This window comes from Coregonus clupeaformis, unplaced genomic scaffold (genome assembly GCF_020615455.1).
Source record: "Coregonus clupeaformis isolate EN_2021a unplaced genomic scaffold, ASM2061545v1 scaf0877, whole genome shotgun sequence".
Classification (NCBI taxonomy): domain Eukaryota; kingdom Metazoa; phylum Chordata; class Actinopteri; order Salmoniformes; family Salmonidae; genus Coregonus; species Coregonus clupeaformis.
In genome coordinates, this window is record NW_025534331.1 from 89271 (window position 1) to 112500 (window position 23230).

Here is a 23230-nt window from a genome sequence, read left to right on the forward strand (position 1 = left end):
AAACAAAAATAGATCTGTTTGGCCATAATGACCATTGTTATTTTTGTCGGAAAAAGGGGGACGCTTGCAAGCCGAAGAACACCATCCCAACCATGAAGCACCGGGGTGGCAGCATCATGCTGTGGGGGTGCTTTGCTGCAGGAGGGACTGGTGCACTTCACAAAATAGATGGCATCAGTCAGGAAGTTAAAGCTTGGTCGCAAATGGGTCTTCCAAATGGACAATGACCCCAAGCATACTTCCAAAGTTGTGGCAAAATGGCTTAAGGACAACAAAGTCAAAGTATTGGAGTGGCCATCACAAAGCCCTGACCTCAATCCTATAGAAAATGTGTGGGCAGAACTGAAAAAGCGTGTGCGAGCAAGGAGGCCTACAAACCTGACTCAGTTACATCAGCTCTGTCAGGAGGAATGGGCCAAAATTCACCCAACTTATTGTGGGAAGCTTGTGGAAGGCTACCCAAAATGTTTGACCCAAGTTAAACAATTTAAAGGCAATGCTACCAAATACTAATTGAGTGTATGTAAACATCACTGGGGATGTGATGAAAGAAATAAAAGCTGAAATAAATCATTCACTCTACTATTATTCTGACATTTCACATTCTTAAAATAAAGTGGTGATCCTAACTGACCTAAGACAGGGCATTTTTACTAAGATTAAATGTCAGGAATTGTGAAAAACTGAGTTTAAATGTATTTGGCTAAGGTGTATGTAAACTTCCGACTTCAACTGTAGATGGAATTTAACAGCTGTAGAACAGCAATGTAAAGTACAGTTCGTTCTGTCTCTCTTCTCCACATCAGAGGTTAGCGGCTACATCCACACCAGAACCCTCTTCTCATCACACACGGTCCAGACAGGGAGCGTTTAGGCTCCAACTAATAATACCCTCCTTCTATCCATTCCTTCTTCTCTCCCTCCCTCCATTCCTCTTTCCCTCTCCCTCCATCTCTCTCTCTCTCCTGTCCATCCCTTCCTCCTCCCCAAAAAGCTTCCATAATGAGAAAACAAGAAAGGAAAATCTACACAGAATAATATTCTGCACTATTTGCAGCTATATCAATGGGAGAGCTTGACAGATAATACTGCCCTGTGAGTGACTACAGCGCTACGGAGGAGAGAGAGTGAGTACAGCACTACGGAGGAGAGTGAGTGAGTACAGCACTACGGAGGAGAGTGAGTGAGTACAGCACTACGGAGGAGAGAGAGTGAGTACAGCACTACGGAGGAGAGTGAGTGAGTACAGCACTACGGAGGAGAGTGAGTGAGTACAGCACTACGGAGGAGAGTGAGTGAGTACAGCACTATGGAGGAGAGTGAGTGACTACAGTGCTACGGAGGAGAGAGAGTGAGTACAGCACTACGGAGGAGAGAGAGTGAGTACAGCACTACGGAGGAGAGTGAGTGAGTACAGCACTCTAGAGGAGAGAAAGTGAGTACAGCACTACAGAGGAGAGAGAGTGAGTACAGCACTATGGAGGAGAGAGAGTGAGTACAGCACTATGGAGGAGAGAAAGTGAGTACAGCACTACGGAGGAGAGAGAGTGAGTACAGCACTATGGAGGAGAGAGAGAGAGAGAGAGAACAGCACTGCGGAGGAGAGAGAGAGAGTGAGTACAGCACTATAGAGGAGAGAGAGTGTATGTTCTACTCTAGAACAGTGGAAGTAATCCAAGAAGGAGCACTCAAACAGACAGTCTCTCCTCTCTCCCTCAGGACTGTTCAGCTGGGGAGTCCCATACTCTGGGGTTTAATCTCAGAAGAGTCAGATATTCTGTATTCTTAAACTAAGGGGGTCCATACTTGCGAACATTAGAAAAAGTTTAAGTTTAAACTTTTTCTCTGTCAGCTAATTACAAATTGTCGTAGGTGAACGTGATCAAACACTTTTCCATGAAAATGCCCTTAACTGAAGTCAAATAGCACAATCTGATTTTCAAAGTTACTAAAAACACAGACTGAAGTGTAACTGGATGACTAGCTCACAGTGTAATGACCCTAATTCCTGGTAATTTACACTGTTTGTGGCAAGTTCGAATCCCAGGTGAGAAAGTTTTTACCTTTGAAATGTAGAATGACATGAATTGTGATATTGTGTTGCCAAGGGATGTGCAGCCAAAACCTTGTAAACAGGTTGGAACCGGTTCATGGAATACAACCAAAAACCTTAAAAGAACAAAATTTTTCAAGGAACAGAACCAGAACCGAGAACGAAAGTGATCTATACTGTTCTGGAACAGAACCATTATTTTAAAAGCATGGGAACCAGTTAACAACGTTCTTTTACGTTCCAGGCATTTTTTTCTGGTCCAACATTAGTAAGCCAACTCTCTGAAGTTCAAAGACATTCAATGTTCCTTCATAGAAGACACTCCTCCGTAGGTATAATTCTGTGGGTCTAATTCAGATAATACAAGTCATAACAACAAGATGCCCAGCGCTTCATGCCCAGCTGTCTCCTCACCCGCAAAATGTCAGTCGCATCTCGCACCCTACACTACATTTGTCAGTCCAATGCATGTACATAGCTTGCCCGCTCCATAGCAAGCTGCTCTATCCATTGGTGAAGTAATTTAATTTCAAGATAAACGTTTAAAAAAAAAATGATTTCAGAGGTTTAAAAATGAACTGAAAGGAATGATAGAAACCGTTACTTTAAACTGTTACTGTACCCTAAAGATTCACAGTCAAGCAGCATTAGCAGCATAACACTCAAGCAGGATTAGCAGCATAACACTCAAGCAGCATTAGCAGCATAACACTCAAGCAGCATTAGCAGCATAACACTCAAGCAGCATTAGCAGCATAACACTCAAGCAGCATTAGCAGCATAACACTCAAGCAGCATTAGCAGCATAACACTCAAGCAGCATTAGCAGCATAACAGCCAAGCAGCATTAGCAGCATAACACTCAAGCAGCATTAGCAGCATAACACTCAAGCAGCATTAGCAGCATAACAGTCAAGCAGCATTAGAATCATAACACTCAAGCAGCATTAGCAGCATAACACTCAAGCAGCATTAGCAGCATAACACTCAAGCAGCATTAGCAGCATAACAGTCAAGCAGCATTAGCAGCATAACACTCAAGCAGCATTAGCAGCATAACAGTCAAGCAGCATTAGCAGCATAACACTCAAGCAGCATTAGCAGCTTAACACTCAAGCAGCATTAGCAGCATAACACTCAAGCGGTGTTAGCAGCATAACACTCAAGCAGCATTAGCAGCATAACACTCAAGCGGCATTAGCAGCATAACAGTCAAGCAGCATTAGCAGCATAACACTCAAGCAGCATTAGCAGCATAACAGTCAAGCAGCATTAGCAGCATAGCAGTCCAGCATTATTAGCAGCATAACAGTCAAGCAGCATTAGCAGCATAACACTCAAGCAGCATTAGCAGCATAACAGTCAAGCAGCATTAGCAGCATAACAGTCAAGCAGCATTAGCAGCATAACAGTCAAGCAGCATTAGCAGCATTAGCAGCATACGCCACCTGGAAGCGATGGTAATACGGGTACATGACAGCTAAGGCTCATCAACTGTTATTTGATGATGAACGTAAATGTTGTATAGAGCTTCTTTATTTTTTTCCTGTAAAAGCACATGGAGGGTGTGAAACAGATTAGCAAAAATGTGCGATTTTGTCATATATTCGAAAACATGCCATTTGAATTTTGCCTAACGTTAATAGCTAGGTGCCTATTAAAGTAGAACAAAAAACCTTGAATTTGGAGGTTTAAAATATCCCTTTAGTGGCCAAGTCAACTTATTTGAAGAAATGCCATTGGTTGGTGGATATAAAGGCTAAGACTGAAAGGCCGATGTGAAATTTCTTACAGGAAATAGTCACTGCCACCTGGTCAGGTTAGCATAGGGCTAAATGTGCCAGGTGATGTAACGGGAACAGCTAACATGTAGCGTTTCATTACGTGCAACTAAGTCAACGATTTTAATTGCCATTTTGAAACTGAGAAAAAGTTTTAACTTCTTCTAATGTTCGCAGGTATGGACCCAGGGTACCTGACAGAAAAGCATGGGTATTGTGGAGCAGTGTTTGGTATTCCAGGATGTCTTCAAGCCTATTGAAACTCTCCAATGAAAATCTACTGTAAGACATGTTCTTCTATATTATCAATTCAATTAACAAAACATTATTTATCACATCTGCAACAACAACAACAACAACAACAACGAGACACCACACCCAATCATTTACATCATCATCAAATCATCAAAGACAAGAAGACTCTACCGGGATAACACTACTGACAGGTCTATCACTACTGACAGGTCTATCACTACTGACAGGTCTATCACTACTGACAGGTCTATCACTACAGACAGGTCTATCTAAGGTCAGTCTACACAGAAGGTAATAAATCATATCTCCACCACACAGCCTGATCTGACAGAACTCTTATTCAGCTCACAAAGTTAGATTAGATAGTCTTACAGTAAGTTTCTCTTTATCAGAAAAATATACAGTATTTCACATAACAAATGAATCGCATTCGAAACAAATAACTTTACTTATGGTGAGATTTTCCCAATACAGCACACTCCTCTTGTAAGAATAACAACCATGACTCACCCTGGATAATTGATTCTTAAACAATTGATTCTTAATTGATTCTTAAAGAATGTATTCTTAATTGATTCTTAAAGAATGCATTCTTAATTTATTCTTAAACAATGTATTCTTAATTTATTCTTAAACAATGTATTCTTAATTGATTCTTAAACAATGTATTCTTAATTGATTCTTAAACCATTTATTCTTAATTGATTCTTAAACCATTTATTCTTAATTGTTTCTTAAATGGGAAGCACATAGTGTAGGGATTTTTCAGTCCTGTAGTTTCTAGAAATGATGTGTGTTTTATCTTAACCCCCAAAATTACCTCCTGATAATGTCAACTGAAACTGACACGTTTCACTCGCACGCGCAGACACACACAAACACACACACACACACACACACACCAAGACAGTCGACAGTTGGTCCAAACACACCAAGACAGTCGTGAAGAGGGCACGACAAAGCCTATTCCCCCTCAGGAGACTAAAAAGATTTGGCATGGGTCCTCAGATCCTCAAAAAATTCTACAGCTGCACCATCGAGAGCATCCTGACTGGTTGCATCACCGCCTGGTATGGCAACTGCTTGGCCTCTGACCGCAAGGCACTACAGAGGGTAGTGCGTACGGCCCAGTACATCACTGGGGCAAAGCTCCCTGCCATCCAGGACCTCTATACCAGGCGGTGTCAGAGGAAGGCCCTCAAAATTGTCAAAGACTCCAGTCACCCTAGTCATAGACTGTTCTCTCTGCTACCGCACGGCAAGCGGTACCGGAGTGCCAAGTCTAGGTCCAAAAGACTTCTCAACAGCTTCTACCCCCAAGCCATAAGACTCCTGAACAGCTAATCATGGCTACCCGGACTATTTGCACTGCCCCCCACCCCATCCTTTTTACGCTGCTGCTACTCTGTTAAGTATTTATGCATAGTCACTTTAACTCTACCCACATGTACATATTACCTCAACTACCTCAACTAGCCGGTGCCCCCGCACATTGACTATGCAACGGTACCCCCCTGTATATATAGCCTCCCTACTGTCACTTTATTTTATTGTATATATAGCCTCCCTACTGTCACTTTATTTTACTTCTGCTCTTTTTTTCTCAACACTTTTTTGTTGTTGTTTTATTCTTACTTTTTTGTTTAAAATAAATGCACTGTTGGTTAAGGGCTGTAAGTAAGCATTTCACTGTAATGTCTGCACCTGTTGTATTCGGCGCATGTGACCAATAAAATTTGATTTGATTTGATTTGACACACACACACACACACACACACACACACACACACACACACACATACACACATACACACATACACACACAAACACACAAACACACACACACACACACACACACACGGATTACTTCACTTTCAGAGTCACTTTAGATTGGCAGATCTGAATACCAGGGTTGTTGCCATTAGCCACATTTCCAATATTAAAGTATGGGAACAGTCTCTCAGTAAATCGGACTTTAAGAGTGTAGATGAGTGTCATGTATTGGGGGTCGTAGAAGGACACCTGGCCCCAGTCGTAGTCCAGCTCCACTCTGATCCTCTGGGGTCTCCTCTGCAGAGTGATGTCACCTCTTCCTCCTATGTACCTCCCACTCTGCTGCGATATACACCACATTCCATTCTTTGGTGTAGCATCCCGCTCCCTCTTCCTGTCAATGGACTCTTTAGCCACGCCCAAAACCCAGTCAGGATGGTCCCCCACCTCCAACTCCCAGCTGTGCATTCCTGAGCGGAACCCCTCAGAGCCAAGAACATTTGTGTACCTCATAAATCGCTCTGGGTTGTCAAGGAACTGCTGGGCTGCGCCTGGTCTTCTCACGCTAGTCTACCGGGATAACATCAGTCAGCGAGAGACTGGGATGTGCAGTGTTGGGGTCCAGAATCACAGGAGTGTATTTGAGGATCCCCTGCTTCTTCTCCCAGACTCTGAACTGCAGGTTGCCCAGGTGTTTGGCCACGTCTATCAGAGCTCCTGAGACCAGCTGTGGATCCAGCAGTGTGTACTGGGATCTATCCTTTGTGGTCTTGAAGTTCTGCAGGAATGAGATGTCTTCAGCTTTCAGCTCCTTCTCTATGGCTCTGATTATGTCTGAAAGTGATGATATCTTTCTGCTCATCTCTTCAATCTTCTTCTTCATCATCTGACTCTTCTGATGCTCTTCCTCCCTCAGTGCAGCTATCCTGGCCTCCTCTTCCTCTTGTAGAAACTGGTGAAGCTTCTCAAACTCTTTGTTAATCTGCCTCTCTGTGTGCTGGGCCTGGCTCTTAATGTGCTCTGCTGTTTTATCACAGGATAGTTTAACTTCATTAAAGACCTCTAGGTACTTCTGTAAGGGCTTCAGGGCAGTTTGAAGTTCCTCCTTAAGATCCTGTACAGCCTCATCTACAGGGACACAGTCATGAGATTTATGTACCTTTGAATCTCGACACACCAAACAGATAGGCTGTTTATCCTTAAGACAGAAGAGTTTGGATTTCTCACAGTGCAGACTACAGAGCACCTCAGACCCAACTGAAGCTCTCTGACTTCTCTCCTGTACCTCAGACCCAGCTGAAGCTCTCTGGCTTCGCTCCTGTAGGAAGGCCTCACATGCGTCATTTAATGCCAGGTTACGAGGAGGTTCAGTCATAGCTATAGGAAATCTTCTCCTACAAACTGGACATTTCCAAGGTTTCTTTTCTGCCCAGTATTCCTGCTGACAGACTTTACAGAAGCTGTGGCCACATGACAGGATGACAGGATCCTTGAAGATGTCACAGCAGATAGGACAGGAGAATCTGTCCGCTGGGAGAGATGATCTGGATGCCATTTTCTCACACAGTGCAGTGCCTCTCCCTGTTCTGTAACAGCTTCTGGACTTACTCTCCACAGTTTCCACTTTTCAAGGGAAAGTAATCCACTCAAATACAGTCCCAAATCCACCCAAAAGTGAAGCTGCACTTGGAGATTACAGTTCTGATGATGGTATGTCCCTCTAATATCTCTTTCTCTTACGATGTGAATCCAAACGTTGCTTTGCGTTGTGGATCCACCAGAGCTTAACACCGTAGAGCTCAATGTTACAGCAGTGAGCTGTACTCAGCTTGCTCAGGTGGGGTTTACCGATAACCAAGAGTGGTTAGACAGGTAAGTTGTGTTTACAGTTGATGCCAACAACCCTGATCAGCCAATCAGCGATGTCTTTGAGGTAATTTACATTTTGGTTATCAAGAAACCTTTCATCATGCAGAAAAAAATTGGTTGAACTTGTGTAGTTGTGTAGCAATAGGAGAATGATTGGAATGTAATTGCTGGTTTTACATATAATGACTTTAAGGTTTTTGAATGGTATCGGTCAGTACCCCTCAAAACATACAGGGAATGATCACGCCTCTGTTGGTACTAATGACAAAAACAAACAGTAGCTGCCCTGTTGACACCACAGTAATGTCGGTGGGTGGCTTGGTTCTCCTATCCTTTTGGGGACCTAAAATCCCCAAAGTCCCCACAATTAAAACAAGGAAAATTCTCCCTCGTGGGGACATTTCCCAAGTCCCCATGAGGATAAAGGCTATTTTAAGCTTAGGGGTTCGGTTTAGGGTTAGGGTTAGAATTAAGGTTAGGTTTATGGTTCGGTTTAGGGTTACAGGTTAGGGTAAGGGTTACGGTAAGGGTTAGGGGGTTAGGTTTAGGGTTAGGGGTTAGGGAAAATAGGATTTTAAATGGAAATTAATTTTAGGTCCCAATGAGGATAGAAGAACATAACGTCTGTCTGTGTGTGTGTGTGTGTGTGTCTGTGTGTGTGTGTGTGTGTGTGTGTGTGTGTGTGTGTGTGTGTGTGTGTGTGTGTGTGTGTGTGTGTGTGTGTGTGTGTGTGTGTGTGTGTGTGTGTGTGTGTGTGTGTGTGTGTGTGTGTGTGTGTCTGTGTGTGTCTGTGTGTGTGTCTGTGTGCAACCGGAGGAAGCTGGAAGTGGCACAGTACTGTTTGTTCCTGTCAGGTACCAGTAGTTAACAACAACAAGATCTCAGGATAGGATGTCTGGCATCAAATCTATTTACCATACACACACACACACACACACACACACACAATCAAGCAAAGCAGGAAGCAGGAGGAGTTGATTCAGAACGCAGCAGCACGTGTGTTAACCAAGACCAGAAGTAGATCACATAACACCAAGACCAGAGGTAGATCACATAACACCAAGACCAGAAGTAGATCACATAACATCAAGACCAGAGGTAGATCACATAACACCAAGACCAGAGGTAGATCACATAACACCAAGACCAGAAGTAGATCACATAACACCTATTTTAAAGTCCCTGCATTGTTCGCCTGTTAGTTTGAAAATTTATTTTAAAATCAATGTTTTGATTTTTAAAGCACTTTGTGGCCTTGCACCCGATATACTTTTAAGATATGTGCCCGGTCGGTCCCTCAGATCCTCTGGCACTGGCCTTTTAGTTATATAATAATATAATAATATGCCATTTAGCAGACGCTTTTATCCAAAGCGACTTACAGTCATGCGTGCATACATTTTTGTGTATGGGTGGTCCCGGGGATCGAACCCACTACCTTGGCGTTACAAGCGCCGTGCTCTACCAGCTGAGCTACAGAGGACCAAAGGTCAGAACCAAAACGTTTGGTGAGTCTTCCCTCAGCCACTATGGTCCTGGCCTGGTGAGGCTTCCTTCAGCCGCTATGATCCTGGCCTGGTGAGGCTTCCTTCAGCCGCTATGGTCCTGGCCTGGTGAGGCTTCCTTCAGCCATTATGGTCCTGGCTTGGTGAGGCTTCCTTCAGCCACTATGGTCCTGCCTGGCCTGGTGAGGCTTATTTCAGCCACTATGGTCCTGGCCTCTGGAACAGCCTGCCAGAGGATTTGAGATCTGCCTTTACTTACGGTGCTTTTAGACATATTATTTTACATATGTTATCCCATTTTATAGATCTATATCATATTTACTTTACTTATGTTATCCCATTTTATAGACCTATATCATATTTACTTTACTTATGTTATCCTATTTCATAGAGCTATATCAAATTTACTTTACTTATGTTATCCTATTTTATAGACCTATATCTTATTTACTTTACTTATGTTATCCCATTTTATAGATCTATATCATATTTACTTTATGTTATCCCATTTTATAGACCTATATCATATTTACTTTACTTATGTTATCCTATTTTATGGACCTATATCATATTTACTTTACTTATATTATCCCGGTTTATAGATCTATATCATATTTACTTTATGTTATCCCATTTTATAGACCTATATCATATTTACTTTACTTATGTTATCCTATTTTATAGACCTATATCATATTTACTTTACTTATATTATCCCGGTTTATAGATCTATATCATATTTACTTTACGTATGTTATCCCAATTTATAGAGCTATATCTAATTTACTTTACTTATGTTATCCCATTTTATAGATCTATATCTTATTTACTTTACTTATGTTATCCCATTGTATAGTCCTATATCATATTTACTTTACTTATGTTATCCCATTTTATAGACCTATATCATATTTACTTTATTAATGTTATCCCATTTTATAGACCTATATCATATTTACTTTACTTATGTTATCCCATTTTATAGTCCTGTATCTTATTTACTTTACTTATGTTATACCATTTTATAGATCTATATCATATTTACTCTACTGATGTTATCCCATTAAATAGATCTATATCATATTTACTTTACTTATGTTATCCTATTTTATAGACCTATATCATATTTACTTTATTGATGTTATCCCATTTTATAGATCTATATCATATTTACTTTACTTATGTAATCCCATTTTATAGACTTATATCATATTTACTTTATTTATGTTATCCTATTTTATTGACTATCATATTTACTTTACTTATGTTATCCTATTTTATAGACCTATATCATATTTACTTTACTTATGTTATCCCATTTTTGAGATCTATATCATATTTACTTCACTGATGTTATCCAATTTTATAGATCTATATCATATTTACTTTACTTATGTTATCCTATTTTATAGACCTATATCATATTTACTTTATTGATGTTATCCCATTTTATAGATCTATATCATGTTTACTTTACTTATGTTATCCTATTTTATAGACTATCATATTTACAGTGGGGGAAAAAAGTATTTAGTCAGCCACCAATTGTGCAAGTTCTCCCACTTAAAAAGATGAGAGAGGCCTGTAATTTTCATCATAGGTACACGTCAACTATGACAGACAAAATGAGAATTATTTTCTCCAGAAAATCACATTGTAGGATTTTTAATGAATTTATTTGCAAATTATGGTGGAAAATAAGTATTTGGTCAATAACAAAAGTTTATCTTTGTTATATACCCTTTGTTGGCAATGACACAGGTCAAACGTTTTCTGTAAGTCTTCACAAGGCTTTCACACACTGTTGCTGGTATTTTGGCCCATTCCTCCATGCAGATCTCCTCTAGAGCAGTGATGTTTTGGGGCTGTCACTGGGCAACACGGACTTTCAACTCCCTCCAAAGACTTTCTATGGGGTTGAGATCTGGAGACTGGCTAGGCCACTCCAGGACCTTGAAATGCTTCTTACGAAGCCACTCCTTCGTTGCCCGGGCGGTGTGTTTGGGGTCATTGTCATGCTGAAAGACCCAGCCACGTTTCATCTTCAATGCCCTTGCTGATGGAAGGAGGTTTTCACTCAAAATCTCACGATACATGGCCCCATTCATTCTTTCCTTTACACGGATCAGTCGTCCTGGTCCCTTTGCAGAAAAACAGCCCCAAAGCATGATGTTTCCACCCCCCATGCTTCACAGTAGGTATGGTGTTCTTTGGATGCAACTCAGCATTCTTTGTCCTCCAAACACGACGAGTTGAGTTTTTACCAAAAAGTTATATTTTGGTTTCATCTGACCATATGACATTCTCCCAATCCTCTTCTGGATCATCCAAATGCACTCTAGCAAACTTCAGACGGGCCTGGACATGTACTGGCTTAAGCAGGGGGGACACGTCTGGCACTGCAGGATTTGAGTCCCTGGCGGCGTAGTGTGTTACTGATGGTAGGCTTTGTTACTTTGGTCCCAGGTCTCTGCAGGTCATTCACTAGGTCCCCCCGTGTGGTTCTGGGATTTTTGCTCCCCGTTCTTGTGATCATTTTGACCCCACGGGGTGAGATCTTGCGTGGAGCCCCAGATCGAGGGGAGATTATCAGTGGTCTTGTATGTCTTCCATTTCCTAACAATTGCTCCCACAGTTGATTTCTTCAAACCAAGCTGCTTACCTATTGCAGATTCAGTCTTCCCAGCCTGGTGCAGGTCTACAATTTTGTTTCTGGTGTCCTTTGAGAGCTCTTTGGTCTTGGCCATAGTGGAGTTTGGAGTGTGACTGTTTGAGGTTGTGGACAGGTGTCTTTTATACTGATAACAAGTTCAAACAGGTGCCATTAATACAGGTAACGAGTGGAGGACAGAGGAGCCTCTTAAAGAAGAAGTTACAGGTCTGTGAGAGCAAGAAATCTTGCTTGTTTGTAGGTGACCAAATACTTATTTTCCACCATAATTTGCAAATAAATTAATTAAAAATCCTACAATGTGATTTTCTGGATTTCTTTCCCCCAATTTGTCTGTCATAGTTGACGTGTACCTATGATGAAAATTACAGGCCTCTCTCATCTTTTTAAGTGGGAGAACTTGCACAATTGGTGGCTGACTAAATACTTTTTTTCCCCAATGTACTTTACTTATGTTATCCTATTTTATAGACCTATATCATATTTACTTTACTTATGTTATCCCATTTTATAGATCTATATCATATTTACTTTACTGATGTTATCCAATTTTATAGATCTATATAATATTTACTTTACTTATGTTATCCTATTTTATAGACCTATATCATATTTACTTTATTGATGTTATCCCATTTTATAGATCTATATCATGTTTACTTTACTTATGTTATCCCATTTTATAGACCTATATCATATTTACTTTACTTATGTTATCCCATTTTATAGACCTATATCATATTTACTTTACTTATGTTATCCCATTTTATGAGCTATATCATATTTACTTTACTGATGTTATCCCATTTTATAGAGCTATATCATATTTACTTTACTTATGTTATCCCATTTTATAGACCTATATCTAATTTACTTTATTGATGTTTTCCCAGTTTATAGACCTATATCATATTTACTTTACTTATGTTATCCCATTTTATAGACCTATATCTTATTTACTTTATAGACCTATATCTTATTTACTTCACTTATGTTATCCCATTTTATAGATCTATATCATATTTACTTCATGTTATCCCATTTTATAGATCTATATCATATTTACTTTACTTATGTTATCCTATTTTATAGACTATCATATATACTTTACTTATGTTATCCCATTTTATAGACCTATATCATATTTACTTTACTTATGTTATCCCATTTTATAGATCTATATCATATTTACTTGATTCACGTTATCCCATTTTATAGACCTATATCGTATTTACTTTACTTATGTTATCCCATTTTATAGATCTATATCATATTTACTTGATTCACGTTATCCCATTTTATAGACCTATATCTTATTTACTTTACTTATGTTATCCCATTTTATAGACCTATATCTTATTTACTTTATAGACCTATATCTTATTTACTTCACTTATGTTATCCCATTTTATAGATCTATATCATATTTACTTAATGTTATCCCATTTTATAGACCTATATCATATTTACTTTACTTATGTTATCCTATTTTATAGACTATCATATATACTTTACTTATGTTATCCCATTTTATAGACCTATATCATATTTACTTTACTTATGTTATCCCATTTTATAGACCTATATCATATTTACTTGATTCACGTTATCCCATTTTATAGACCTATATCTTATTTACTTTACTTATGTTATCCCATTTTATAGGCTATATCTTATTTACTTTACTTATGTTATCGCATTTTATAGATCTATATCATATTTACTTTACTGATGTTATCCCATTTTATAGATCTATATCATATTTACTTTACTTATGTTATCCTATTTTATAGACCTATATCTTATTTACTTTATTCATGTTATCCCATTTTATAGACCTATATCTTATTTACTTTATATATGTTATCCCATTTTATAGACCTATATCATATTTACTTTACTTATGTTATCCCATTTTATAGATCTATATCATATTTACTTTATGTTATCCCATTTTATAGACCTATATCATATTTACTTTACTTATGTTATCCTATTTTATAGACTATCATATTTACTTTACTTTTGTTATCCTATTTTATAGATCTATATCATATTTACTTTACTGATGTTATCCCATTTTATAGATCTATATCATATTTACTTTACTTATGTTATCCTATTTTATAGACCTATATCTTATTTACTTTATTCATGTTATCCCATTTTATAGACCTATATCTTATTTACTTTATATATGTTATCCCATTTTATAGACCTATATCATATTTACTTTACTTATGTTATCCCATTTTATAGATCTATATCATATTTACTTTATGTTATCCCATTTTATAGACCTATATCATATTTACTTTACTTATGTTATCCTATTTTATAGACTATCATATTTACTTTACTTTTGTTATCCTATTTTATAGACCTATATCATATTTACTTTACTTATGTTATCCCAGTTTATAGACCTATATCATATTTACTTTACTTATGTTATCCCGTTTTATAGACCTATATCTTATTTACTTTATTGATGTTTTCCCAGTTTATAGACCTATATCATATTTACTTTACTTATGTTATCCCATTTTATAGACCTATATCTTATTTACTTTACTTATGTTATCCCATTTTATAGACCTATATCAAATTTATTTGTATTTATTTGAATGCATTAGTATCTCATCACTGTTATTTTAATATTGTTTTACTGTTTTTATTTTATGATTTTAATTTGTCTACTTTTGCTATTTCTCTCCTTGTATTTCTTTGTTAAGCCATAAGAAATGTGCTCTATAAATACAGTTTGATTTGAAGAGGAGAAATGGCACACTACATAGAGCCCTGGTCAAAAGTAGTGCACTATATAGGGAATAGGGTGCCATTTTGGATGCGATTAATGTCTCAGATCTTTAAACTCCTTTTGTCTTTGACTCCACAAATGGATGGTAGTCATAGTAACAGAGGAAGAATCACTAGAATCCTCTATTATTTTGGTTGCATTCCTGTTCTTAGCAGCTTTGCTAATGCACTTCAGCATAGTTGGGCTAGTACGGTCATTTCCTGAAGGGGCTTTGTAAGTAAGACATTGTCTCTGTCATTAAGCTGTAGAAAGTTTCTCAAACTAATGTGGCGCTTCTATGAGGATCTCAAAGTGCAGCCCTGGACACAGAGTGCGTGAATGTGTGTACATGCACGTGTAAAGGCTAATGCCTAGGCTTTAGCTCAGTGGGCTAACACAGTCCTGTGGTGTGCAGGGCCCAGTTGGTCACACACACCATAGTATTTTCACATGGATAAGTGTGTGCTTACTTGTTTCTACAGTACGTCAAATATCCTACACTTCTGAAAAATAGTTGGGGTGCTAAAGAGAGGAGAGACGGTCTGCCATGTTTCCTAACATCTGAGACACAGACAGTATGCTGTCATGTCTTCCTAAAGGCTGAAATAGTTACTGAATGCTGTGAGAGCAGACTGGATAGAGACAGTATCATGTCTTCCTAAAGGCCGAAATAGATACTGAATGCTGTGAGAGCAGACTGGATAGAGACAGTATCATGTCTTCCTAAAGGCTGAAATAGATACTGAATGCTGTGAGAGCAGACTGGATAGAGACAGTATCATGTCTTCCTAAATGCTGAAATAGATACTGAATGTTGTGAGAGCAGACTGGATAGAGACAGTATCATGTCTTCCTAAAGGCTGAAATAGATACTGAATGCTGTGAGAGCAGACTGGATAGAGACAGTATCATGTCTTCCTAAAGGCCGAAATAGATACTGAATGCTGTGAGAGCAGACTGGATAGAGACAGTATCATGTCTTCCTAAAGGCTGAAATAGATACTGAATGCTGTGAGAGCAGACTGGATAGAGACAGTATCATGTCTTCCTAAAGGCTGAAATAGATACTGAATGCTGTGAGAGCAGACTGGATAGAGACAGTATCATGTCTTCCTAAATGCTGAAATAGATACTGAATGTTGTGAGAGCAGACTGGATAGAGACAGTATCATGTCTTCCTAAAGGCTGAAATAGATACTGAATGCTGTGAGAGCAGACTGGATAGAGACAGTATCATGTCTTCCTAAAGGCTGAAATATATACTGAATGCTGTGAGAGCAGACTGGATAGAGACAGTATCATGTTTTTCTAAAGGCTGAAATAGATACTGAATGCTGTGAGAGCAGACTGGATAGAGACAGTATCATGTCTTCCTAAAGGCTGAAATAGATACTGAATGCTGTGAGAGCAGACTGGATAGAGACAGTATCATGTTTTTCTAAAGGCTGAAATAGATACTGGATGCTGTGAGAACTGAACAGTCTGGATGCAGACAGTTAACTGTGAGAACACTCAGATTGTTTCATTAAAGCATCCATCTCTTTTGAAGTCTGGGATACAGACAGTATACTGTCATGTTTTCTTGAAGGCTTGGTGAGACACTATGCTGTGTGAGAAGAGAACTGAGAACAGACTGGGGGTTTCTTTAAAGCATCTTCCTCTCTGTCTTCCTCTCAGCACCCCTTATAGATGTAAGTTCTTAATTTGATCACCCTGTTGCAGGAGAAATTTCCTGCAATGCAGGACATTTCAAACTTGTTTAAAAATGCTTCTGAAGTTTGTAATTTTCACTTTAAATTTCAGACTTGATTTTCTCTTGTATCAACCCCTACAAAAATGTCCATTAATTATAATCCACATAATAGGTCACATTTCCTGTTGCTGCAGGATAATTTACTGCTGTAGCAAACTGGCTCTAATTAAGATCCTACACTCTGTAGCTGATTGATCTGTTGGCAGGTGTTGATGTGTTGCTACGGCACCTAGAAAGCCCTAGCTACAGCCCAGACAGACTGGGACCAATCCTGGTCCTTAGCTCTGCACTGCCTGATCAGAAACAAACCAGGGCTGGTTCCCAAAAGGACCACTATTCCCTATATAGTGCACTACTTTTGACCAGAGCCTATGGGGCACTACATAGGGAACAGGGTACCATTTGGGACGCAACCCACAGGACTAGACTTGCTACTAAACGCAGTGCTAACTGTGCCACTAGAGATCTTGGTTCGAATCCAGGCTCTGTCGCAGCCGGCCGCGACCGGGAGACTCATGGGCGGCGCACAATTGGTCCAGGGTAGGGGAGGGAATGGCCGGCAGGGATGTAGCTCAGTTGATAGAGCATGGAATTTGCAACGCCAGGGTTGTGGGTTCGATTCCCACGGGGGGCCAGTATAAAAAAATATGTATTCACTAACTGTAAGTCGCTCTGGATAAGAGCATCTGCTAAATGACTAAAATGTAAAAGTGTAAACACCGTTGTCTCTTTTTTCTTCCCTGCTCCACTTCCCAGGCTGACAAAGACCAGGTCTGATATAGTGGGCTCTTCCCTGCTCCTCTTCCCAGGCTGACAAAGACCAGGTCTGATATAGTGGGCTCTTCCCTGCTCCTCTTCCCAGGCTGACAAAGACAAGGTCTGATCTATAGTGGGCTCTTCCCTGCTCCTCTTCCCAGGCTGACAAAGACCAGGTCTGATATAGTGGGCCCTCCCTGCTCCTCTTCCCAGGCTGACAAAGACAAGGTCTGATATAGTGAGCTGTAGCACTGCTGTGAGAGAACCAGGCCAGGGAAGTGTAGGGGACAGACTAGACACAGAGCTCAGACCCTCTCTACCGGACCTGTAGGGCCTAGACCAGACCGCTCGGGGTGGGAACACAGAGGCTCGCTCAGCCCCTCTCTCTCTCTGAACTCTCACATTATGGCTGCAATTGTCTTTTCGACCAGTAGGGGGAAGTCTTTCATTGTTGATGTGGCTAGATAAAGCTGTCCAGCTCCATTCCTGCATGTTGGGTTCATGCCCCACCCATGCCCCTCTCTGCTCCACCTTAGTCCCAAACCCCTCACTGTGACTGTGCTACAGACAGACAGATTACAGGTCACAGCTGCTCTGTTCTGTTATAGCAGACTGGAATACTTACTACAGCTTACTACATCAGTACTACAGCTGATATTGTCCTCCTCTGAGATTCTCATTCTGGAGGAATATGTGAGGGCGTGTCCAAAGGGCTTTGAAAGCACCTACACAAATAAGTAAACCCACACACGCCCACAGACACATGCAGAGATACAAGCAAGCACAGACTCACTCACTCAATCACACACACACACACACACACACACACACACACACACACACACTATTACACACACACACACACACTATGACACACACACACACACACTATGACACACACACACACACACACACACTATGACACACACACACACACACTATGACACACTCACGCTATGACACACACACACACACACACACACACTATGACATACACACACACACACTATGTGATGGCTGGGTTGTACTTACGGTAGGTTGCATAACATACTGTTGATGAGGCATCCAGGATGTACTTTGGACCTGTGGAGAGACATATTTGGTATTGGTACCTCAACTCCTCTGATTACACACCCCACCCCTCTATCCCTCCATCCCTCAATTCCCCTGTACTCTGATTCTTCACCCATCCCTCCACCCGTCCTGTCCTCTCATTCTTCACCCATCCCTCCATCCCTCCATCCCTCCATCCTCCTGTCCTCTCATTCTTCACCCGTCCCTCCATCCCTCCATTCCCCCTATCCCCTGTCTTCTGTCTCCTGTTGTCCCTCCGTCCCTCCATTCCCCCTATCCCCTGTCTTCTGTCTCCTGTTGTCCCTCCAACCCTCCATTCCCCCTATCCCCTGTCTTCTGTCTCCTGTTGTCCCTCCATCCCTCCATTCCCCCATCCCCTGTCTTCTGTCTCCTGTTGTCCCTCCATCCCTCCACTCCCCCTATCCCCTGTCTTCTGTCTCCTGTTGTCCCTCCATCCCTCCACTCCCCCTATCCCCTGTCTTCTGTCTTCTGTTGTCCCTCCATCCCTCCATTCCCCCTATCCCCTGTCTTCTGTCTCCTGTTGTCCCTCCATCCCTCCATTCCCCCTATCCCCTGTCTTCTGTCTCCTGTTGTCCCTCCATCCCTCCATTCTCCCTATCCCCTGTCTTCTGTCTCCTGTTGTCCCTCCATCCCTCCATTCCCCCTATCCCCTGTCTTCTGTCTCCTGTTGTCCCTCCATCCCTCCATTCCCCCTATCCCCTGTCTTCTGTCTCCTGTTGTCCCTCGATACCCTATTTACCCATTCTTCCCCCTCTCCTCTCCTACCGCCAGCCACCCATCTCCTATAGAATAGAACAGTAAAATAAGACTATATTTCAGTGTACACTAAAGGTCAAAAGTTTTAGAACACCTACTCAATCTAGGGTTTTTCTTTATTTTTACTATTTTCTACATTGTATAATAATAGTGAAGACATCAACACTATGAAATAACACATATGGAATCATGTAGTAACCAAAAAAGTGTTAAACAAATCAAAATATATTTTAAATTTGAGATTCTTGTAATGGCCACCGTTTGCTTTGATGGCAGCTTTGCACACTCTTGGCATTATCTCAACCAGCTTCATGAGGTAGTCACCTGGAATGCATTTGAATTAACAGGTGTGCATTGTTAAAAGTTCATTTGTGGAATTTCTATCCTTCTTAATGTGTTTGAGCCAATCAGTTGTGTTGTGACAAGGTAGTGGGGGTATACAGAAGATAGCCCTATTTGGTAAAAGACCAAGTGGACAAAATAAGCAAAGAGAAACGACAGTCCATCATTACTTTAAGACATGAAGGTCAGTCAATACGGAACATTTCAAGAACTTTGAAATTTCTTCAAGTGCAGTCGCAAAAAACATCAAGCGCTATGATGAAACTGGCTCTCATGAGGACTGCCACAGAAATGGAAGACCCAGAGTTATCTCTGCTGCAGAGGATAAGTTCATTAGAGTTACCAGCCTCAGAAATTGCAGCCCAAATAAATGCTTCACAGAGTTCAAGTAACAGACACATCTCAACATCAACTGTTCAGAGGAGACAGCGTGAATCAGGCCTTCTTGGTCGAATTGCTGCAAAGAAACCACTACTAAAGGACACCATTAAGAAGAAGAGACTTGCTTGGGCCAAGAAACACGAGCAATGGACATTAGACTTGTGGAAATGTGTCCTTTGGTCTGGAGTCCAAATTGGATGTTTTTGGTTCCAACCGCCGTGTCTTTGTGAGACATGGTGTGGGTGAATGGATGATCTCTGCATGTGTATTTCCCACCGTAAAGCATGGAGGAGGAGGTGTGATGTGTGGGGGTGCTTTGCTGGTGACACTGTCTGTGATTTATTTAGAATTCAAGGCACACTTAACCAGCATTGCTACCACAGCATTCTGCAGCGATACGCCATCCCATCTGGTTTGGGCTTAGTGGGACTATCATTTGTTTTTTAACAGGACAATGACCCAACACACCTCCAGGCTGTGTAAGGGCTATTTACCAAGAAGGAGAGTGATGGAGTGCTGCATCAGATGACCTGGCCTCCACAATCCCCCGACCTCAACCCAATTGAGATGGTTTGGGATTAGTCGGACCGCAGAGTGAAGGAAAAGCAGCCAACTGGTGCTCAGCATTAGTGGGAACTCCTTCAAGATTGTTGGAAAAACATTCCAGGTGAAGCTGGTTGAGAGAATGCCAAGAGTGTGCAAACTGTCATCAAGGCAACGGGTGGCTATTTGAAGAATCTCAAATATAAAATATATTTTGATTTGTTTAACACTTTTTTGTTGTTGCTTCATACATGATTCCATATGTGTTATTTCATAGTTTTGATGTCCTCTGATAACACACCCCCACCCCTCCAACCCTCCGTCCCTCCATCCCCCTGTCCTCTGATTACACACCCCACCCCTCCATCCTGCCACCCTTCCATTGCTCCATCTCTCTGTCCTCTGATTCCACATAACGCTTTCATATTCTACTGTAATTACAGTAGAATATGAAAGCCTTAGAGAGTTATATTGTTATATTGCTGTATAATTACAGTAGAATATAAAAAATTTAGAGATGTATATTGTTATATTGCTGTATAATTACAGTAGAATATAAAAGCCTTAGAGAGGTATATTGTTATATTGCTGTATAATTACAGTAGAATATAAAAGCCTTAGAGAGGTATATTGTTATATTGCTGTATAATTCCAGTAGAATATAAAAGCATTAGAGAGGTATATTGTTATATTGCTGTATAATTACAGCAGAATATAAAAGCCTTAGAGAGGTATATTGTTATATTGCTGTATAATTACAGTAGAATATAAAAGCTTTAGAGAGGTATATTGTTATATTGCTGTATAATTCCAGTAGAATATAAAAGCATTAGAGAGGTATATTGTTATATTGCTGTATAATTACAGCAGAATATAAAAGCCTTAGAGAGGTATATTGTTATATTGCTGTATAATTAGAGTAGAATATAAAAGCCTTAGAGAGGTATATTGTTATATTGCTGTATAATTACAGTAGAATATGAAAGCCGTAGAGAGGTATATTGTTATATTGCTGTATAATTACAGTAGAATATATAAAAGCCTTAGAGAGGTATATTGTTATATTGCTGTATAATTACAGTAGAATATAAAAGCCTTAGAGAGTTATATTGTTATATTGCTGTATAATTACAGTAGAATATAAAAGCTTTAGAGAGGTGTATTGTTATATTGCTGTATAACTACAGTAGAATATAAAAGCCTTAGAGAGTTATATTGTTATATTGCTGTATAATTACAGTAGAATATAAAAGGTTTAGAGATGTATATTGTTATATTGCTGTATAATTACAGTAGAATATAAAAGCCTTAAAGAGGTATATTGTTATATTGCTGTATAATTACAGTAGAATATAAAAGCTTTAGAGAGGTATATTGTTATATTGCTGTATAATTACAGTAGAATATAAAAGCATTAGAGAGGTATATTGTTATATTGCTGTATAATTACAGTAGAATATAAAAGCCTTAGAGAGGTATATTGTTATATTGCTGTATAATTACAGTAGAATATAAAAGCTTTAGTGAGGTATATTGTTATATTGCTGTATAATTACAGTAGAATATAAAAGCATTAGAGATGTATATTGTTATATTGATGTATAATTACAGTAGAATATAAAAGCCTTAGAGAGGTATATTGTTATATTGCTGTATAATTACAGTAGAATATAAAAGCTTTAGAGAGGTATATTGTTATATTGCTGTATAATTACAGTAGAATATAAAAGCATTAGAGAGGTATATTGTTATATTGCTGTATAATTACAGTAGAATATAAAAACCTTAGAGAGGTATATTGTTATATTGCTGTATAATTACAGTAGAATATAAAAGCCTTAGAGAGGTATATTGTTATATTGCTGTATAATTACAGTAGAATATAAAAGCTTTAGAGAGGTGTATTGTTATATTGCTGTATAATTACAGTAGAATATAAAAGCATTAGAGAGGTATATTGTTATATTGCTGTATAATTACAGTAGAATATAAAAGCCGTAGAGCGGTATATTGTTATATTGCTGTATAATTACAGTAGAATATGAAAGCCTTAGAGAGGTATATTGTTATATTGCTGTATAATTACAGTAGAATATAAAAGCCTTAGAGAGGTATATTGTTATATTGCTGTATAATTACAGTAGAATATGAAAGGTTTAGAGAGGTATATTGTTATATTGCTGTATAATTACAGTAGAATATAAAAGCCTTAGAGCGGTATATTGTTATATTGCTGTATAATTACAGTAGAATATAAAAGCTTTAGAGAGGTATATTGTTATATTGCTGTATAATTACAGTAGAATATAAAAGCCTTAGAGAGGTATATATTGTTATATTGCTGTATAATTACAGTAGAATATGAAAGTCTTAGAGAGGTATATCGTTATATTGCTGTATAATTACAGTAGAATATAAAAGGTTTAGAGATGTATATTGTTATATTGCTGTATAATTAGAGTAGAATATGAAAGGTTTAGAGAGGTATATTGTTATATTGCTGTATAATTACATAATCTATGCAGCAGTTTCATCATCAAAGACTCATCCTTCTGGACCAGAATCACTGCTTTCATCTCCCCCAATATAATACAATACTACTGCAGTATCCCCAATACAATAGTATAGTACATATTTCCTCCTAAAATGAACGGAAACATATCTATTAACATACTCTATCACATTTACAGAAGTTGTGTGTGTGTGTGTGAGGGTCTGTGTGCTAGAATGTGCATCCCTGTGTCCCAGTACAATACTACTCATTTCCTGAACTTGAATGGAAATATCTCCCCTAAGAAGTCACATTTATGGGAAGAAGGATGCTGCATACTTTCACAACTCAGCTGTGTTTTACCTTTCTAATTTTCTCTAGTCAGAAACACCCAATGAGTGACATC

At 39.2% G+C, this 23230-nt stretch overlaps 1 protein-coding gene and 1 pseudogene across 1 annotated transcript in view; both read right to left on the reverse strand.

The window, feature by feature from the left end:
* LOC121556730 (RNA-binding motif, single-stranded-interacting protein 3) overlaps window positions 1–23230 on the reverse strand; it is a 46270-nt gene that overhangs the window by 16139 nt on the left and 6901 nt on the right. The window contains exon 4 of the mRNA XM_041870616.1: window positions 18249–18299. Coding sequence (XP_041726550.1) covers window positions 18249–18299 — 51 coding nt within the window. The remainder of the gene's footprint in view (window positions 1–18248; window positions 18300–23230) is intronic.
* Window positions 5889–7773, reverse strand: LOC121556729 (annotated as a pseudogene).